The 21,666-nt window shown below is 43.9% G+C and overlaps 2 protein-coding genes across 8 annotated transcripts in view; both read right to left on the bottom strand.

Moving 5' to 3' along the window:
• The window catches only part of LOC310837413 (vomeronasal type-2 receptor 26-like), a 145,707-nt gene that overhangs the window by 12,255 nt on the left and 111,786 nt on the right, over positions 1-21,666 (bottom strand). The gene's annotated exons all lie outside the window — the stretch shown is intronic.
• The window catches only part of LOC310837756 (uncharacterized protein), a 27,021-nt gene continuing 17,986 nt past the window's right edge, over positions 12,632-21,666 (bottom strand). The window contains exons 1-7 of one of the 7 annotated variants that reach the window (XM_083724819.1): positions 20,984-21,002; positions 18,961-19,039; positions 17,042-17,202; positions 16,786-16,912; positions 15,048-15,131; positions 13,423-14,437; positions 12,632-13,338 (exon numbers count right to left, since the gene is read on the bottom strand). In XM_083724819.1, coding sequence (XP_083580945.1) covers positions 13,323-13,338; positions 13,423-14,437; positions 15,048-15,131; positions 16,786-16,912; positions 17,042-17,116 — 1,317 coding nt within the window. In that variant the 5' untranslated portion in view covers positions 17,117-17,202; positions 18,961-19,039; positions 20,984-21,002 and the 3' untranslated portion in view covers positions 12,632-13,322. Of the gene's footprint in view, positions 13,339-13,422; positions 14,438-15,047; positions 15,132-16,785; positions 16,998-17,041; positions 17,203-18,960; positions 19,335-20,983; positions 21,067-21,666 lie in introns of those variants that run through there. The other 6 variants (XM_083724820.1, XM_083724821.1, XM_083724818.1 and 3 more) reach the window with 6 other exon arrangements.

The raw sequence follows: 21,666 nt of genomic DNA, 5'->3' as shown, positions 1-21,666 counted from the left end.
TACAAACACCAGAACATCAAATATTCTCCGTGCATTTAGAATGGATTTCCCCCTATGAGAGTTTGTGGATATGAGGGACAAAGTGAATTCTGTGGGGAAAACTTGACATCTCCATGGGTTCTCTCCTATGTGAGTCTGTAAGTGATTATTAAGAACTCCATTATAACTGAAACACTTTCCACACTTCAAACATTTAAACCGTTGCTTCTCTGTGAGATCGTTGATGTTTTCCAAGAGTTATGCTCTTACTGAAGCACTTTCCACATTCCATACATTCATATGGTTTCTCCCCTGTGTGTTTGTTGATGTTTTTTAAGGTTTCCTTTCTGATTGAAGCTCTTTCCACACTCCATACATCTAAAGGGTTTCTCCCGTGTGGGTTTGTTGATGTTTTGCAAGGTACGCACTTTTAGTGTAGCTCTTTCCACACGCCAAACATTTACAGTGGTGCCCCGCAAGACGAATGCCTCGCAAGATGGAAAACCCGCTAGACGAAAGGGTTTTCCGTTTTGGAGGTGCTTCGCAAAACAAATTTCCTATGGGCTTGCTTCGCAAGACGAAAATGTCTTGCGAGTTCCTGCGGGGTTTTTTTCCTTTTCCCCTCCTTTTTCCCAAGCCGCTAAGCCGCTTATAAGCTGATCCGCTAAGCCGCTTATCAGTTGATCCGCTAAGGCGCTTATCAGTTGATCTGCTAAGCCGCTTATCAGCTGATCCGCTAAGCCGCTCATCAGCTGATCCGCTAAGCCGCTCATCAGCTGATCCGCTAAGCCGCTCATCAGCTGATCCGCCAAGCCGCTTATCAGCTGGTCTGCTAAGCCGCTTATCAGCTGATCCGATAAGACGCTTATCAGCTGATCCGATAAGCCCGCTAAGCCGCTAATAGCGCTAATCTGCTAAGCCGCTAATGGGCTTGCTTCGCAAGACGAAAAATCGCAAGACGAAGAGACTCGCGGAACGGATTCTTTTCGTCTTGCGAGGCACCACTGTATATGCTTTCTCCCGTGTGTGGATTTGTTGATGTTTGGTGTAGAATAGTGGGTAGACATGGCAGACGACACAGCGATGTCTCCAAAGCAGCTCTTTATTTTGTAAGCTGGAACAGCAAACTGAACAGCAAACAGCTCAGCCGGCCTGCTTTTATAGGCAGCCGGCTGTCAACATTGTAGCAACAACAACCCAGAGTTTCCCCTCTAAAATAACTGACGTGGACCTGAGTGAAAACTATCTACAGTATCCCCCTGCTGGCCCAGGGGGAACCTCACTACATAACATTTGGTAAGGTTATTATTCTGCCTGAAGCTCTTTCCACGCTCCATACATCTTTATGGTTTCTCCTCTGTGTGGGTTTGTTGATGTTTTGCAAGTGACCCACTTACAGTGTAGCTCTTTCCCCACGCCAAACACTTATATGGTTTCTCCCCTGTGTGAGTTTCTTGATGTTTGGTAAGGTTATTACTCTGCCTGAAGCTCTTTCCACACTCCGTACACCTAAATGGTTTCTCCCTTGTGTGAGTCCATTTATGTTGAGTAAGGCTTGTACTCCTAATGAAACCCTTCCCACACTCCATACATCTATATGGTTTCTCCCCTGTGTGAACTTGTTGATGTACAGTAAGGTGTAAATACTGTCTGAAGCTCTTTCCACACTCCATACATCTGAATGGTTTCTCCCCTGTGTTAGTTTGTAGATGTGTGCTAAGGTGTTCACTCACACTAAAGTACTTCACAGGTGGCACCTCATAATTCTGATTGTCTTCTACATTACCTGGTTGAAAGTTGGGGGAAAGAAAATATTGTTAGGTCTTCAAGGAAGAAAACAAGAGAAATTAACACGCAGCAAGACCAATCCACACTTTCTCTTATTTTAACAAGTCCAGCATTCCTCCCTCTCCCATGTACCACATTTTAGGAAAGGAAATCTGAAAATAATATGAAGAACCCTTCGTATCCAGTTCTACCTTCAACTCACATGTAACACTGAGCCCCAAGAGAAACCTTCTCTGCTGACATGCTGATGTGAGGCATCTATGGCCCTCAAGATGTGGTTGGACTCTGAGTAGCATCAACCCAAGTGAAGGTGGCCAATGAACAGGGATGATGGGAGTTGTAGTGCAGCAACATCTGAAGGGACACACTTCTCGGTAGAGGCGCCCACCCAGTCGAACACCCTCCCATCAGATGTCAAGGAAATAAACAACTATCTGACTTTTAGAAGACATCTGAAGGCAGCCTTCTTTAGGGAAGTTTACTGTATTTTTGGTTTTTATGGAAGCCGCCCAGAGTGGCTGGGGAGGCCCAGCCAGATGGGCGGGGTATAAATAATAAATTATTATTATTATTATTATTATTATTATTATTATTATTATTATTATTATTATTATCATTATCATTATTATTATTATCATTATCATTATTTAATGTTTGATTCTATTTTTAATATTTTTGTTGGGATTCATAGTAAAGTTTGAAGTCTGGTAGGGTAAATCCACCCCTTTCCTTTGCATCAGTTAATATCTTAAATTTTATTCTGGGCTTCTTGCCCTGCCAGACAAATATAGAAATATCTTTCTGCCACTTCTTGAAACAATCCATCTTGTCCACAATTTGCAATGTTTGAAACAAAAACAACATTCTAGGCAATACATTCATCTTTATAGCTGCAATTCGACCCAACAAGGAAAGCTTCAAATTTGACCAAATTTCTAAATCTTTTTTCACTTCTGTCCAACATTTTTCATAATTATCTTTAAATAAGTTCCCATTTTTAGCTGTCATGTTAATCCCCAGGTATTTCATTTTCTTAACCATAGTCAAACCTGTTTCATTCTGAAACCTCTCTCTTTCAATTGATGTTGTTTTTCTCTAAAACCTTAGTTTTTAACTTGTTCAATTTGAATCCTGCCACTTGACCAAACTCTTGAATTAGTTCCAAAAGCCTTTTAGTACTAGATTCTGGCTCATGTAACGTCAATACTAAGTCATCTGCAAATGCTCTCAATTTGTACTGTTTGGCTCCGACCTGTACACCTTTAACCAACCGGTCCCTTCTAATCATATTCAGCAGGACCTCCAGGACCGATATAAAAAGCAATGGGGAAATTGGGCACCCCTGTTGTGTCCCTTTTTCTATCTTAAATTCTTCCGTAACCACATTATTTACAATTAATTTGGCCTTTTATTCAGAGTATATTGCACCTATACCGTTTTCAAATGGCTCACTGGTAGAGCAGCTCACTGGTAGAGCAGTTTCTTTGCATGCCGAAGGTTTCGGATTCCTACTCTCACGTTTGGTGGGGGTGTACCGTGGTCCATGTCTTCTGGGGAAGAGCATTTTATCTGACCTCCAAAAACTCTAAACAGTCTATCTGTCCTAATTCAGCACTTACCTTATTATAACCATATTTGACCCCATATTCTACGCTTCAAACTAAAGAATTAATTTCCTTTCTGTTCACAGCAGCTAGACTACAGTTATTGCCCATGATGGAAGGAAATCTCTAAAAGAGCAATAGAAGCTTGGATTAATAACATCTGGACCATTACTCTGTCATAATGCCTCACATGCCTTTAGTGTCTAATCAAAGTTATCTCCAAAAAAGATACCTTTGACACAATCTGGCCCATTGCCCTGGTTAACTCCGCATTCCAGCGGGCCACCAAGGAATCATCTGGAAGGCTATCAACATGAGATAAAGCATCCCCTACCACTCTCTGGAAACCATTTGGATCCGTTAAGTGGCCGGGGGGGGGCATCCGAATTGGTCCCACCTCCCTGCAGAGGGGAAGGGTTGAGGAGAAGTCCAGTTGCACTAGGAAGTGATCTGACCATGGCACTTCTTTAGTTTCGCTTTTACTTAGTGTCAGATCACCCATGTCAATAGAGGTGAACACCAGGTCTAAGGCATGTCCGTGACTATGAGTTGGACTAAACTTATTCAGTGACAGTCCCATGGAGGCCATGTTTTCCACGAAGTCCCGAGCGGCCCCTTGTAAGTTTGTGTCAGCATGGATGTTAAAATCCCCAAGTTGGACAACCAAACTAGGTGTCTCCAGGAGAACATCCAATACACCAAAAGGAATCCTGTACTGCCCCTATTGCCCAACTTCCAGAACATGCACTCAGAGAACTGGGTCTTCCCAGTAGGACACCTGATGCAAGCTAGTGACTTCCTAAAAATCACTGCAACCCCCTCTCCCCACCCACATGACCTGGGTTGCGTGCGTACGAGAAACCTGGTGGACAAGCAGTGGGAAGGACATGCCTATCTGCTTCATCCAACCAAGTCTCTGTCACACATGCCAGGGCAAGTCCTCCATCCATTACTTGATCATGGATGGAAGTGGTCTTATAAATCACTGACCTGGCATTGCACAGCAGCAACTTCAGTTCATGTGGATCTACCTTGTTGATTTTGGTATCCACCTGGTCAAGACCAGACCCGGAGGCAGGGATTGTCTTCAAACAACAACTAAACCTGCCTCCTCAGTAATGACATGGTCTGGTCTTAGCATAACTCCTCCTCCTACCCATGATCACTGAGATTGGGTGTCCCAGCACACACCCCCCCACCTGTGGAACCTGCCCCAGCCATTCTGTTGGCTGGGACCCACTCCCCAGCTGCCCTGACCCTCTCCCCTTAAGAACCAGATACAAACTACTGGTATATAAAACAATAGAAACAAACAGAAAACTATGAAGCCCCAAGCCAGGTGTAAAGAGGCAGGGCAAGTCCCTTCAGTGTGGGAATGTTTATATAATTTAGCAGAGTTTAAACGAGTCCCTGTTTGAGTTTATGCAGGGACAAGCGGGTTGCTAACTCGTTTGAGTCCTATCCATAATTATACCTTCCTGGTTGATAATCCCTTTCTGTCCCTCTTAAAGAAAGCACACATGAATCTGAATCATATTAACATAAACTACTTTACTAACAGATTCATTCAGGTTGACAGAGTTGTTCCTGAAGGCAGGCTTCGGTTACATAACAGATAAACTATATGCTAGATAGTAGTGAGTCATGAGAAGACTGTATCCGAGCAGTCACCAGTTAACACTCCTTGCAGCAACTGACCAACTGACAAAACTGCCTGCCACATAGAGGCAGTTAGTCCTCTCAGAATGTTGGACTTGACTGACAGCTTTATATCCCACATTCAGGCTCCCCTCAGACAGTCCTCCTGAAACCACTGGCAATGCCCACATTTCCCTTTGCCACCTTCCCTCCCCAGATTGGTTCTTCCCCGCGGCACCTCCTTTATTCCGGCTGCCACCAGGGATTTTATCCACTTTGCCATTAATGTAGCCATGAACGAGAAGGTATTGTAAAAAAATGAATTCATAAAATATAAACATAGGGCGCTTTAAAGATTACTTTCCAGTCTTTCTGTGTTTTCATTTACAGATAGGTAGCCGTGTTGGTCTGCCATAGTCAAAACAAAAAAAAATCCTTCCAGTATCTGAAGAAGTGTGCATGCACACGAAAGCTCATACCAAGAACTGACTTAGTTGGTCTTTAAGGTGCTACTGGAAGGAATTTTTTTTGTGTTTTCATTGTTCCTTTATTGCAATTGTAAAAATGGGTTTTGTGCTGCTGTTCTTATAACAGGGAATTGGACTAGAAGACCCTGGAGTCCCTTTCAGCTCCACTTCTATGATTCCAGAGCAAATCCTGCTTCCTAAACACCACTGTCGTGCTCCACTTTTCACAACTCTCCATTCCCAACTTTCTCTGCCAAAGACCAAATATCAATGGACTCTCAGCACGTTCACTCACAATGAGAACTCCAGGGTCACATTCTACACATCCCTAACAGTACATTGTATATTTCATTATACTTACTATTATGAGACATTACCTTCATTGCTTTAATACATATATGTACAACTTTCCACACAAACACCAGAACATCAAATACACTCCATGCATTTACAATGGATTTTTCCCTATATGAGTTTGTTGATACGAGGGACAAAGTGAACTCTGTGGGGAAAACGTGGCACACTCCATAAAACTAAATGGGTTCTTCCCTGTGAGAGCCCATAGGTGTTTATTAATAACTCCGTTATAATTGAAGCACTTCCCACACTCCATTTATTTAAATGGTTTCTCACCCATGTGAGTTCGTTGATGTCTTGTAAGAGTTCCACTCTGAATGAAACCCTTCGCACAATCCATACATTTAAATGGTTTCTCCCCTGTATGAGTTTGTAGATGTCTTGTAAGTTTTGTACCTTCACTGAAGCCCTTCCCACAATTCTTACATTTAAATGGTTTCTCCCGGGACTTCCAGAGGCGGCGCCATCGGCAATGGCGGATTCCCTCTAGCTTTGAGGGATTAGCTCCACGGAAATCGGGCGGGTCTAGCCGCTACGGCGAAGCGGGGACCCCCTTGAAACCACAGACGGTTGAGCCTGTGACCGTGGGGACTCGGCGGGCACCTTCAGCCCCCCCCAATCTGCAAAGGAAACCGGCTCCGGGCTCCGGAGCGGAACGGGGCGTGTGGCGCGGTGCTGAGAGTCAATTGCTTCTTCCGTGGAGTGAAGCCGCACAGCTGTTGCCAGAGAGCGCTGACCTTTTCCCTGTGACAATTCGGCTATTGAACAACTACCCATGAGTAGGTCAAGTTTAAAGACTTGTGAATAAGGGGAAGAAAAAGCACTAATTTGGTACCGAAGCGGGAAGGTGCAAACAAGACGCCCGCCTCCCTTTTCTGTAAATAGATCAAAGCAAAGACTATTTAAGCCAAGACCTGGAAAACTTTTTAAAGGGATTTAAATTCCAACATCAATATATGAGAATTCCCTCCCTGAGCTGCAGGAGAGGAGAGGGGAAAGGGGGAAGTATCTTTGCCTGCAAAAAAAAAAAAGAGAGAGAGAGAGACGGGACAAAGGAAACACCGCTTAATGCCTGGGATCGGACTGTCAATGGGCAACAAGATTACCGCACAGTGAATCGCACCGTTAATGGAAAATGTAAATTAATAGCTACTCTGTAAGAAAGATATTTTGATTCTGATTGGTCTCTCTGGACTTGAAGGAAGTTGAAACTGTTGTTCATTTCGTTAAATGGGGGATTTGGGAAAGTTGAAAGGTTCCTTTAATGTAACAAGTATTGACTGATGCTGTGTCCCCCTAGAGGAACTTTGAAATTGCTACAACTGGCAAGGGAATTTTCCACTCTAAATTGGCCAGGGGGATTTCCCACTGCAAAATAAATTGGCCGTGGGATTGACCTTGATTCTCAGATAAGTGTTATGGCAGACTTGCCTCAGGAAAAAACAACAAGATCGGGTAAAAGTAGACAGCAGCGTAGAGCATCAGCATACTGCTCCACCAGGGGAGGATCCTGTTAAAGTCGGGTCAAAAGGAATGGCATCTGAAGAGGTTTTAGCTTCAGCATTAGGAAAAATTTATGAATCTTTGGAAAAATTAAGTAAACAAGTAGCTGAAGCTTCAACTAAAATCGACCAAAATACCATAAGTATTAATAATTTGGGGCAAAAGGTGAACTCAAATACAGAATCTATTGAGAAATTGCTGCAGGAATCTACTTTGAATCGAAAGACAGCTGAAGAAGCAACGGAAAAGGCATTGGCTGTAGAGGAAAAGATACCACCGATATGTAAGCAAATTGAGAAGCATAGGTCGATGCTGTCTATGATTGAATTGAAGGAAAGACAGACAAATTTAAGGATCAGGGCTGTACCTGAATTTGAGAAAGATAACTTACCGTATTTTTCGCACGATTGGACGCACCGGACCATAGGACGCACCTAGTTTTTTGCGGGGGAAATAAAGGGGAAAAAAATTCCCTTTATTTCCCCCCCCCCCCAAAGCAGGTCAGGGAAACTGAACCAGGTCGAGGAACAGCGGGATAGTGGTGCTGCGCCTCCCTGCTGTCCCCCGAGCTTGTGGGGCTGGCTGATGTCTGCCTGGCGCGCGGGGCGCTCTGCTTCCCTGCGGGGAACTCCTGCAAGGCTCCCCAGGCTGCGGATGTGTTCCTGAAGCGCCGGGCGCTCTGCTTTCAGGGCGCCCGACGCTCCGGGAAGCAGGCTGCTATCTGCAGCGTGGGGAGCCCTACGGGGAACTCCTGCAGGGCTCAGAACGCTGCGGATGTCTGCCCGGCACGAGGGGCGCTCTGCTTCAGGGCGCCCCACCCACCGGGCGGCAGGCTGCTATCAGCAGCGTGGGGAGCCCTGCGGGGAACTCCTGCAGGGCTCCACACGCTGCGGATATCTGCCTGGCGTGAGGGGCGAGGTGATAAGGCTACATAGGAAAGTATTGATTAATAAAAGATTGGGTCAAGAGTTTATCTCATCAGACAAGGTTAAAAAAAGAGGAGTAGTGATTTATGCAAAAGAGAGCCTATCACAGAAATTTATTTTTAAAGATGATCAAGGAAGATTTGTGGCAATTGAAATTCAAACACAAGGAGAGAAATTTCTGATAGTAGGAGTTTATGTGGCAAATGAGGGGAAATCCGAATTTTTTAAGAAGTTGCATGAGACATTGTTGGATTATATGGATTATAACATCATTATGATGGGAGATATGAATGGAGTGGTATCTACACATATGGATAAGTCACAACGACAGGTAGTTACCAAGGATGGCAGACTACCAAAAACTTTTTTTGAGATGACTGACAATATGGACTTGATAGACACTTGGAGAACAAAGAATCCCCTGGGTACACAGGGAACCTTCTTTTCTGAAGCCAAAATGACATGGACAAGAATTGACCAAATTTGGATAACTAGAGGACTGGCTCCTAAAATTCGAAAAGTGGAAATATGTCCCAAAACTTGCTCCGACCATAATGCCGTGAGAATGAAGATGAAAGAAGAGAACTCAAAATGAGAAAAAAGGAAAAAAATTGGAGAAAATAAGAGAAAGTGAGAAGAAACTGAGAGTGAAACCAAAGTCACAAGAGATTCTGAGAGAAATAAAGCTACATCAAGTTCAATATATGAAAATGATAAATCAGGATATAGAATGGAAAATAAAACAGATGAGACAAAGGACATTTGAATCTGCTAATAAATGTGGGAAATTGTTAGCTTGGCAAATGAAAAAAAGACAAAAACTTAATATCATTATTAAATTGAAAGTGGAAGGAAAGAATGTACAGAATCCAGTGGAAATTAGGAAATGCTTCCAGAGATATTTTAAACAGTTGTATACACAAGGGCCACAGAAAGAGACTGATATAGACCAATTTTTAAAAACAAATGGATTACAAAAACTCTCTCAAGAAAACAAGTTGTTGCTGAACTATAAAATAACAGAACAGGAGGTAGAAGGTGCCATCGAGAATATGCAGTTGGGCAAATCTCCAGGGCCGGATGGGTTAACCTCAAAATATTATAGATCTTTGAAAGATTGGATAATTCAACCACTAAAGGAGGTTTGCAATGAATTTTTTTTTGGGGGGGGGGGGAAGCGCCAGAGTCGTGGAAGGAAGCTTTTATTACACTTATACCGAAATCTGAGTCGGAAAAGACCCAACTTAAGAACTACCGCCCCATATCCTTGCTTAACGTGAATTACAAAATTTTTGCAGACATTTTGGCAAAAAGATTAAAAAAAGTATTAGTGGAGGAAATACACAAAGATCAAGCTGGCTTTCTCCCGGGTAGACACTTGTCTGATAACACGAGGAATATAATCAATATTTTGGAGAAGCTGCAAGTGAACATTAATACTAAAGCAGTTTTAATTTTTGTAGATGTGGAGAAAGCCTTTGATAACATTTCTTGGAATTTCATGAAGAAAAATCTTCAGGGGATGGGGGTTGGTCAAGGTTTTGAAAACGGCAATTTACTCAGAACAAAAGGCTAAATTAATAGTTAATAATGTGGTGACAGAGGAATTTAAGATAGAGAAAGGGACACGACAAGGCTGCCCAATTTCCCCATTGCTTTTTATCTCGGTCCTGGAGGTTTTGCTAAACATGATTAGAAGGGACCATCTGATTAAAGGGGTACAGGTCGGAGCTAAACAGTATAAATTGAAAGCTTTTGCAGATGATTTAGTACTGACATTACAGGAGCCAGAATCTAGTACTAAAAGAGTACTGGAACTGATTCAAGAATTTGGTCAACTGGCAGGATTTAAATTGAACAAGTTAAAAACTAAGGTTCTTGAGAAAAACTTAACATCGATTGAGAAAGAGAGGTTTCAGAAGGAGACAGGTTTAACACTGGTAAAGAAAGTAAAATACCTGGGGGTTAACATGACTGCTAAGAATTTAAATCTATTTAAAGATAACTATGAGAAATGTTGGTCAGAAGTGAAAAAGGATTTGGAAATATGGTCAAACTTGAAGCTTTCCTTGTTGGGCCGAATTGCTGTTATAAAGATGAATGTATTGCCAAGAATGTTATTTCTGTTTCAATCATTGCAAATTTTGGACAAGATGGACTGTTTCAAGAAGTGGCAAAGAGATATTTCTAGATTTGTCTGGCAGGGCAAGAAGCCCAGAATAAAATTTAAAATATTAACTGATGTAAAGGAAAGAGGTGGATTTGCCCTGCCAGACATTAAACTTTATTATGAATCAGCAGCATTTTGCTGGTTGAAAGAATGGCTGCTTCTTGAAAACACAGACATTTTGGACTTAGAAGGTTTTAATAACATTTTTGGGTGGCATGCATGTTTGTGGTATGACAAGGTTAAAGCACATAAAGCATTTAAAAACCATATTGTTAGAAGAGCATTGTTCAACATCTGGATAAGGTATAAAGACTTACTTGAAAGTAAAACCCCAAGGTGGTTATCACCGATGGAAGCAAAGGCTCTGAAAAAGCTCAATATGGAGGCCAAATGGCCGAAATATTGGGAGATTTTGGAACAAAAGGGAGATAGATTAAAACTGCAGAGTTTTGAAAAACTAAAAAACAAAGTGCGAGACTGGCTTCATTACTATCAAATAATGGAGGCTTACAAACAGGACAAGAAAATTGGCTTCCAGGTGGAAAAATCAAAATTGGAAACAGAACTGTTAGATCCTAAAACTAAGAATTTGTCAAGAATGTATAACTTGCTGTTGAAATGGAATACTCAGGATGAAATGGTGAAATCTGCTATGATAAAATGGGCACAAGATGTTGGACACAACATTATGTTTGCTGACTGGGAACAGTTATGGACCACAGGTATGAAATTCACGGCATGTAATGCCTTAAGAGAGAATATTATGAAAATGATATACAGGTGGTACATGACACCAGTCAAGCTTGCAAAAATATATCATTTGCCCGATAATAAGTGTTGGAAATGTAAAGAAAATGAAGGTACATTCTTTCACCTTTGGTGGACGTGCCCAAGGATTAAGGCTTTCTGGGAAATGATATATAATGAATGAAAAAGGTATTTAAATATACCTTCCTGAAGAAACCAGAGGCCTTTCTCCTGGGTATGGTCAGCCAATTGGTGCCAAAAAAGGATAGAACTTTCTTTATGTACGCCACAACAGCAGCAAGAATACTCATCGCAAAGTACTGGAAGACACAAGATGTACCCACCCTGGAAGAATGGCAGGTGAAAGTAATGGACTACATGGAATTGGCGGAAATGACTGGCAGAATCCGAGACCAGGGAGAAGAGTCGGTGGAAGAAGATTGGAAAAAATTTAAAGACTATTTGCAGAAATATTGTAAAATTAATGAAACTTAAAATGTTGGATTGAAACGAAGTGGTTTTAGCAATAAGGTTAGAATGAATTTGCAAATATAGATTGATAACAGATGAAAATATAAAGTTACAATGTGTTAAGACATTGGATTAAGATAGGGAAAGGATTTGCTGAACTAAATATATGAATTGGAATACAGAAAAGGGAGGTGTGAGGGGGTCAGGGAAATAAGTAAATGAAGTATAAGCTATGAAAAGATGGACTTGTTTTTAATTGTTTGTTTTTCCTATTTTGTATTCCGTAACTTTTTTCTTGTATCTCTGTATTTTTTTTATTCTTTTTATTTTTGACATCTATTTTGTAACCCATTTATTCTTCTAAAACCTTAATAAATATATATTTTTTTAAAAAAATTAAATGGTTTCTCCCAGTGTGACTTTGCCAGTACACATTGAGTTTCCTACTACAAATGAAGCACTCTCCACCCTCCGTTTACAGTGGTGCCCCGCAAGACGAATGCCTCGCAAGACGGAAAACTCGGTAGACGAAAGAGTTGTCCGTTTTGGAGGTGCTTCGCAAAACAAATTTCCTATGGGCTTGCTTCGCAAGACGAAAATGTCTTGCGAGTTCCTGCGGGTTTCCCCCCCCTTTTTGTAAGCCGCTAAGCCGCTTATCCGCTAAGCCGATAAAAGCCGCTAATAGCGCTAATCCGCTAAGCCGTCAATGGGCTTGCTTCGCAAGATGAAAAAAACGCAAGACGAAGAGACTCGCGGAATGGATTCTTTTCGTCTTGCGAGGCACCACTGTATATGGTTTCTCCCGCGTGAGGCGTTGATGTACAGTAAGTTTTCCCCCTTGACTGAAACCCTTCCTACACTCCAAACATTTATATGGTTTCTCCCCTGTGTGAGTCCGTTGATGTACAGTTGTCACGAAAACAGAGTTAAGTCCCTTTTCACCTTTATCATAGTGTTTTCAAGAAAGACAAAATGATACAATTCTCTTCAGATTACCAATCTTTATTGGTTAACAAGTAATAAGCAATAAGGACTCATTCATTCATCACTCATTCATCAATCATATTTTTAGTTTTCAGGTTGTCCTACTTCACCCAGACATGCTGTCATCCTGCTTATGTCATATTTTTGCCCAATTATTTTTGTCCATCCTGTTTTCGCCAGGTCCACTGGCTAACTCAATAATTCTTCATCTTCCATTTAATCATTTCTTTATCTTGTCTTCAGAGTCATAGTGCCATCTGATCCCACTCACTTCAGACACGTCTCCATTCATATCTTCCATTCATACCATTAAGCATACTAAATATATCATCAGTTATACCATGAGATCATTTGTGGTCCTCACAGACTATCCCTGATTGACTATTCCTATGATTTAATAAAGACATTTCACTAAACCACATATATTCTTTAAGAAATTAACTATATATCTGAACATTAGTATTAACATTGTGTCATTCATTACATATAAATGTTACATTAGTTACATATAAATGTTATATCAATGCTGTTGTTTGATACCCTGGGAAACTCAAAACCAACTATTTTGAAAGAACATCCTTAATACTAACATAAAAACTTTATTCATACAGAGTTTATGGGAAACGCCTTTTCAGCCTCACACAGTAAGTTTTCCCCTTGACTGAAACCCTCCCCACACTCCAAAGATTTAAATGGTTTCTCCCCTGTGTGAGTTTGTTGGTGTCTTGTAAGAACTTTATTCCAACTGAATCTCTTCCCACATTCCAAACATTTATATGGTTTCTCACCTGTGAGTTCGTAGATGTGTTGTAAGAACTCCATTCTGACGGAAGCTCTTCCCACATTCCAAGCATTTAAATGGTTTCTCGCCTGTGTGAGTTCGTAGATGTGTTGTAAGGTTTCCATTCTGACTGAAACTCCTTCCGCACTCCATACATTTAAATGGTTTCTCGCCTGTGTGAGTTTGTTGATGTTTTGTAAGAGCTCCTCTCTCAATGAAACCCTTCCCACACTCTATACATTTAAATGGTTTCTCACCTGTGTGAGTTCGTTGATGTCTACTAAGGCTTCTCCTTTGACTGAAAACTTTCCCACACTCCATACATTGAAATGGTTTCTCCCCTGTGTGAATTCTTTGATGCCTATTAAGCGTTTCCCTATGACGGAAGCTCATTCCACACTCCACACATTTAAACGGCTTCTCCCCAGTATGAATTAGTTGATGTCTTGTAAGAGTTCCACTGTCAATGAAACCCTTCAAACACTCCATACATTGAAATGGTCTCTCCCCTGTGTGATTCCGTTGATGTACAGTAAGGCTTCTCCTTTGACTGAAAACCTTCCCACACTCCATACATTGAAATGGTTTCTCCCCTGTGTGATTTCTTTGATGCACATTAAAGGATTCCCTATGACAGAAGCTCATTCCGCACTCCACACATTTATATGGTTTCTCCCCGGTGTGAATTCGTTGATGTACTCTAAGAGCTCCACTGCCAATGAAACCCTTACCACACTCCACACATTTAAATGGTTTCTCCTCTGTGTGAGTTCGTTGATGTCTTGTAAGTTTTCCCATATCCCTGAAGCTCTTCCTACAGTCCATACATTGAAATGGGTTCTCCCCTGTGTGAGTTCGTTGATGCCTTTTAAGAGCTCCACTCTCAATGAAACCCTTCCCACACTCCATAAATTTAAAGGGTTTCTCCCCTGTGTTAGTTTGTAGTTGTGTGCTAAGGTGTTCACTCACGCTGAAGTACTTTACAGATGGCCCCTCAAAATTCTGATTGCCTTCTCCATCACCTGGTTTAAAGGGGGGGGGGGAGAGAGATACTGTTAAGTATTCAAGAAAAACAACAAAAGAACTTAAGATACAGCAAGACCAATCAGCACTTTCTCTTATTTTAACACCTCCAGCCTTCCTCCCTCTCCTATGAACCAAATTTTTGGGAAAGGAAAGGAAATCTGAAAATAATCTCCAGAACCCTTAGTATCCAGTTCTACCTTCAACTCGCATGTAACACTGAGCACCAAGAGAAACCTTCTATGCTGAGGTGAGGCATCTATGGCCCTCCAGATGTGGTTGGACTCTAAGTACCATCAACCCAACTAAACAAGTCAAATGACCAGGGCTGATGGGAGTTGTAGTGCAGCAACCTCTGGAGGGACACACTTTCTCCATCTTCCCCCTCCTGTGAAAATGCTATGCCTCTGTATTCAGTTTTCTCCTTCCTCCCTGATCTGTAATATCTCGCTGATACATTCCAGGAAACTGTTCACATCACCTAAACCTGTATCAGGATGCTGGAAAAGATGGGCCCTCGTTCTGATCCAAAAGGGATCTTTTTATATTTGTACACACTGAAAGGAGACAGACAAAGGTACAGCCTCACAGCAAAGTGGAAGTATGTACCTCTGAATTGGTCCAGGACAACATCCCTGTATTTTTCTGTTCCAAGCGAGGAGATGAGCTCAGACTTGAGTATCAGAGTCTCTGCTATGTGGAATAAGTAAAGCAGAAATGTTGTTTACGTCATATGTGGCTGTAAAAATATTCAAAAATTTTAATCTTGTGAAACAAAGACAGCAAAGTATTTGGTGGCCCATTAAAAGCTAATAAATAACACGGACCAGGAAGGCTCATGCCTGTGACTCTCCTTGTAGAATCTACATAGGTTTTTTGGGGGGGGAATTCATACCACAATATCAGTTTAGGAACAGTTGTCTACTGACAAAAGTACAGCATTGCTATAAACTACAATCTTCAACATCAACTTCGGTGGGCTGGTCATGTTGTTCGGATGCCTGATTATCATAGAATAATAGAGTTGGAATAGACCACAAGGGCCATCGAGTCCAACCCCCTGCCAAGCAGGAAACATCATTAGAGCACTCCTGACATATGGTTGTCAAGCCTCTGCTTAAAGACTTCCAAAGAAGGAGACTCCACCACACTCCTTGGCAGCAAATTCCACTGTCGAACAGCTCTTACTGTCAGGAAGTTCTTCCTAATGTTTAGGTGGAATCTTCTTTCTTGTAGTTTGGATCCATTGCTCCGTGTCCGCTTCTCTGGAGCAGCAGAAAACAACCTTTCTCCCTCCTCTATATGACATCCTTTTATATATTTGAACATGGCTATCATATCACCCCTTAACCTCCACTTCTCCAGGCTAAACATGCCCAGCTCCCTTAGCCGTTCCTCATAAGGCATCGTTTCCAGGCCTTTGACCATTTTGGTTGCCCTCCTCTGGACACGTTCCAGTTCGTCAGTGTCCTTCTTGAACTGTGGTGCCCAGAACTGGACACAGTACTCCAGGTGAGGTCTGACCAGAGCAGAATACAGTGGCACTATTACTTCCCTTGATCTAGATGCTATACTCCTATTGATGCAGCCCAGAATTGCATTGGCTTTTTTAGCTGCCGCGTCACACTCTTGGCTCATGTCAAGTTTGTGGTCAACCAAGATTCCTAGATCCTTTTCACATGTACTGCTCTCAAGCCAGGTGTCACCCATCTTGTATTTGTGCCTCTCATTTTTTTTTTTGCCCAAGTGCAATACTTTACATTTCTCCCTGTTAAAGTTCATCTTGTTTGTTTTGGCCCAGTTCTCTAATCTGTCAAGGTCGTTTTGAAGTGTGATCCTGGCCTCTGGATCATGTTCCAAAGCAATTACTCTATTCCCAATTTAAGAATGGAAAGAGAAATACCGAAGGACAATGAAAGAGGTTTAAAGATGCTCTCAAGCCAAATCTAAAGAAATGCAGTATAAGCACAGAAAATTGGGAAACACTGGCCTGCGAGTGCTCCAGTTGGAAAATATCCTTTACCAAAGGTGTCATGGACTTTGAAGAAACACAAACTCCGGACGAAAGGGACAAACAAAGAGGAAAGTACATTTGGCAACCCTCACTGTAATTAACTCCTGCCTGGAAACCTATGTCCCCACTGTGGAAGGATGTGTGGATCCATAATTGGACTCCACAGTCCCTTACGGACACACCATTAAGACAGTGTTCATGGATGACAATCTTACTCAGCTACGAGGGGTCACCAAAGTAGAAGACACAGCATCAATAAATGGCTCAAACAGCAGATTCACACCTCCAACGTCTAACAGCCAAGAGTTTGGGATTTGATAAATCTGCCCTTACCTAAAGAGGCCACCATCTCATAATTCTCCTCCATGACTTCCTTGTGCAGAGCTCTTTGGCCCGGATCCAGCAGAGCCCACTCCTCCTCCGTGAAAAAAACAGCCACCTCCTCAAAGGTCAAGAGGGCCTGGAAGAAGAAGAGGAAGAAAACAGAGCTTCTCTTTGGTCCCCATCATCCCCACTCAACACAGAGGGAGGCTGGGTTGTCCCATCTGTGCCTCTTCCCTCCTCCCTGCTCCCGTTGCTCTTTCCCTACCTGAGGAAGCTGCCTGGCTCCTCTTTCCACTCCACCTCTGAGAAGAGACCGTTCAGAGGGGGTATCAGAGACCATTGCGTTGTCAGTGGAAAAGACGGAGGAGGAGGAGGAATCATAAACCAGGCCACTTCTGGGACTCTCTCAGCTGTTGCCACGATGCACTTCAACACAGGGATAACAATGCAATTTTTTTTTCTATTATTATTATTATTATCATCATCATCATAATCTATATACCGCCCTATACCCTGAGGTCTCAGGGCAGTTTACAGAAAGGCAGGTTTATTTAGGGTGGGACACATTTACACAGGCAGCATTAATATTCACAATGAAATATAAATTACCGTATTTTTCGCTCTATAACACGCACCTGACCATAACACGCACATCGTTTTTAGAGGAGGAAAAGAAGGGAAAAAACATTCTGAATGAAACAGTGGATGTATCATTTTTGTGCTTCATGCTGTGGCCACAGACATGTGATCTGATGGTGAATTTGGGGTGACCCAATGCAAAAATCCTGAGAATTCCTGTGGATCCATGCTTTGTAACCACGTTTTTGCACAATTGCAGCCCCAGGCAACAGTGGGTGCGTGATTTTTCTGGTGCAGGCTGTAGCCATGGACATGCTATGTGATCTGATGGTGAATTTGGGGTGACCCAATGCAAAGATCCTGAGAATCCCTGTAGATCCATGCTTTGTAACCACATTTTTGCACCTTTGCAGCCCCAGGCAACAGTGGGTGCGTGATTTTTTGGGGTGCAGGCTGTAGCCCTGGACATGCTATATGATCTGATGGTGAATTTGGGGTGACCCAATGCAAAGATCCTGAGGATCCCTGTGGATCCATGCTTTTTAACCACGTTTTTGCACCATTGCAGCCCCAGGCAACAGTGGGTGCGTGATTTTTTTGGTGCAGGCTGTAGCCATGGACATGCTATGTGCTCTGATGGTGAATTTGGGCTGACCCAATGCAAAGATCCTGAGGATCCATGTGGATCCATGCTTTTTAACCACATTTTAAGTGGGGAGCAAAGGAAAAACAAAGAAGGGACATGAGAGGGGTGTGCAGAGAAGCAGCTGGCTAAGAATGCAGGAGAGGGATTTAACGGGAGGGAGGAAAGAAAGGCAAAAGTTTCCCCCCACCCAAGCCAGCCATCTCTCTCTCTCTCTCTCTCTCTCTCTCTCTCTCTCTCTCTCTCTCCCTCCCCCTCTCTCCCTCTCCTCCAGCAGCACCTGAGCACAGAGACGACAAGCTGCTTTCCCCTCTGCTTGCCTGGAGGGGAGGGGCTTTCCCTGCTCTTTGTTCCGTTTCAGCAAACACAGCAACGAAACAGAGGTGGGTGGGCAGTAAGACCCTGAGGCAGAATGCAGGAAAGCAGCCACTTCCTCTTTTCAGGTTTCCCTTCTCCGTGAATATCTAATGGATACCAAAGATAGGGGCGGCTTCTCCCTGCCAGATTTACGATTATATTATATTGTGAGGCTTATGCTGGCTTAGAGAATGGATAATATTGGAAAAAGCAGATATATTAGACCTTGAAGGTCAGGAGAATAGGTTTGGTTGACATGCATATTTATGGGTGTGTGTGTGTGTGTGTGTGTGTGTGTGTGTATATACACACACACACACACACCCCATTAGATAGATAGATAGATAGATAGATAGATAGATATAGATATAGATATATAGATATATATATAGACTAATGGAAGTAAACCAGGGACCAGATCTCCTGTGGGTCCCTTCCAGGAAGTACAAGGCAGGGAACTGGAAGGATGTAATCCTTTCTACAGGGACTTTATAATACTATAAGCTGCCTCATTCTTTAGGGAACCTTCAGCTTCGGATTGTAAAGTTCTAGGATCAAATCCCAAACTCTGAATGAAGCTTCGCAGAAAGCATTACGGTCAGTACCTCTGCAGACCTCGCTTTTCCTTTCCCCCGAACAGCCATCCAGGAAACCAGTTTCTGACCCTTTGATACATTTAGAATACTGTATAGAAAATAAGGGAAACTCCTAAAGCTGCAGTTGGAACATCTGGAGGGCACCAGGGTGCAGAAGCTCCCTCCAAGGGGAGCAGATGGAAATATTTAGAGCACTCTATGCGCTAACATGGATTGTAGGGATGATCGCGGAGTGGGATCCGGAGGGAGCACACTCCCCACCAGCAGGCAGCCACAGTCTGCCTGCACGCGTGACCTTGGGGTGTGGGGCACACACGCACACCCCCAGACAAGCCACAGCTGTCTGAACATCGTTCCCTCTGTCTAACCTTTTTCGGTCTCAGTAGTCTGCAGTGTCCTGTCTATAACCTTTGTCCCTGAGACCTTTTGCTGGAAAAAATCCCTGGAAGGCAGGCATCCCCTGGACAAAGCTCAGAGTCAGCCCCATAGCTCCACCAATTCTGTCCTCTGGCCCTGCCCAACAATGGAAAGTGGACCCTGGAAGGCTGCTCAGCAGCGAATGTGGCCCTCAGGCTGGAGAAAGGTCTCTGTTGCAAACACTAAACTGGCAGTCATCCTGGCCCACCTTGCAGGGTTCTTGTGTGAGCATTGCCCAGGTGGTGGGCTTTAGAAGACCTATAGTGTTAGAAGACCCTCCCGGCAGCCTGGATGGGGAGGAGGCCAGGCAGGAGCGAGGCTGGCAGCACCGGCAGAGAAAGTCCCTCAGCACCTCTGCGCTGGGCCAATCCTGCAAGGCAGGCCAGATCTCCGACCCCTGGGAGCTTTGACTCTCCTTCCCGACAAAGTCCCAAGAGGATATCTGGAGAAGCCTCTTTTTGGAACAAAACAGCATCAAAATCTGTGCTGGGGGGGGATTAATCTCCTTCCCCCCTCTTTCCTTCAAGTCCAGCTGGGGAGGGGGCATTTCTTTAATTCCTCCAGTCTTTGCCTTGAAGCTTTTTATTGGGCTCCTGAGACCTTGATCACTTTCAAATCCTGCCATCCATGGGCCCATTTCCCTTGCCAAGCAGGAGGGAAACTGACAAGGTGCTTTTTCATGCTTCAGGAAATGGAAAATGTGCCTCTTTCCTCCAGTTTTGGGGCACAAAAGCAGCACAGCAACCCCCCCCAAAAAACATGGGAAACCCAACAGGGCTCTTTCCTTTGTGCCAAAGCAACCTCCGCTGGCCAGATTAGGATTTCTGAAAGGGGAGCTGGCGGGGTCCCCCCTTCCTTCTCACATCAGCCTCTTTCTTACTCAGGAAACTCCGGAGGCCGATTTCCCTTGACATTGTCCATCTGTCACCCCCCACCCAATTCAAAATCTCCCCCCTCTCTCCCAATCCAGAGGAGACTCTATTCTCCAGCTGCTTCCACTTCCTCTCCCCTGCTTGCCCTCCCGATCTCCGCCCCACTGAGGAAGGGGCTTCAGCAGCACATTTCGGAGGGGGGGGGCAGATCAGGGTCCTGGAGGAGCTCACCCCTCCCCTGAAGCAGGAGACAGAGCCTGGGGGGAGCTATGGGGGGGGGCAGGAGTGAGAGGGGAGATGGAGGGTGTTAAGCAGAGAGGAGCATCACTAGGCGGAATGGGGCTGCCCCCCCCCCTTTGAACGGAGAAGGACTGACTACAAAGAGCTGCGAATCCCTTTGTAATTAAGTTGCACTGGGGGGGGCACCCTTTTGTGGTTCTTCTCAAGTGTCTTCGCCCCCCTCCCCCCACCATGGGAGGCTGGCTTGAACTCTGCGCTTCAGAGGAGATCTTGCAATGCAAACCCTGTTGGGGGGGGGACCCCACTTTGCAACAGGATGGGCTGCATCCAGCCCCCCCCCATGATTCCCACAGGGAAAGGACGGAGCCCCTCCCTGCTTTCCTTTCACCCCCCCCCCATCCTCCCGCCTCCTTTCCCAGTTGCCCTGTTTGTAGATTCAGGGAGAGGCAAAGCAAATCCTTCTCCCACCCCCCTCCCAAAATAACCCCCCAAATATGCGGCACCTCTTTCTCCTCGTCTCCAAGTCCGCTTCTCTTCCGGGGTTCTGCATGGAGACCCCTCCCCTCCAACTTCGCCTCTACTCCCCCCCCCAAAAAAATTAAACCCATTTCCTGCCTCTCTAGGAAACGGAGCTCATTGGCCCAGAGGGAGGGGAGGGGCAGGAGATCCGCCTCCCCCCCTCCATGCAAACAGAAATGTCCCCCCAGTTTTCTTAGAGTGGCAGAGAAGCTCTATATTGCCATTTATTTGGTGAGACAGTCGCGGGTTCCATCGCAGCAGCGAAAGAGGAAACGCACACCTTATTTCTGAAAAGCCCCCCCCCCCTGGGGAAAAGAGGGTGGAAGGGGTTCAGAGCAGCAACTTACAATAATATTAAAGGGTGCCCAGACCCCCCGAGTGCCGCCAAACGCCCTTGTTTTCCAGGGACACCTCTGGATTTACAGAAGCCATCCTGGTTTCTGATTTAATCCTGGAAAGTCTTATTTTCCATAGGATGTCCCTATATTCATCTGATAAATTTTGGAGGGAGTTATGTGACCCCTGAACCAAAGAGATAAGTAACATCTGAAAGGCAGCCCTGTATAGCAAAGCTGTTTAATGTTTTATTATGTTTTTATATATGTTGGAAGATGATGATGATGATTAGGGGGCCATATTTCAAAAAGTGAAAATCAGGACCCAAAAC

This window comes from Podarcis gaigeae (genome assembly GCF_964106915.1).
Source record: "Podarcis gaigeae genome assembly, chromosome: 2".
NCBI classification, from domain to species: Eukaryota; Metazoa; Chordata; class Lepidosauria; order Squamata; family Lacertidae; genus Podarcis; species Podarcis gaigeae.
The sequence above is the reverse complement of the archived record's forward strand: the minus strand, read 5'-3'. Positions and strand labels throughout refer to the sequence as shown.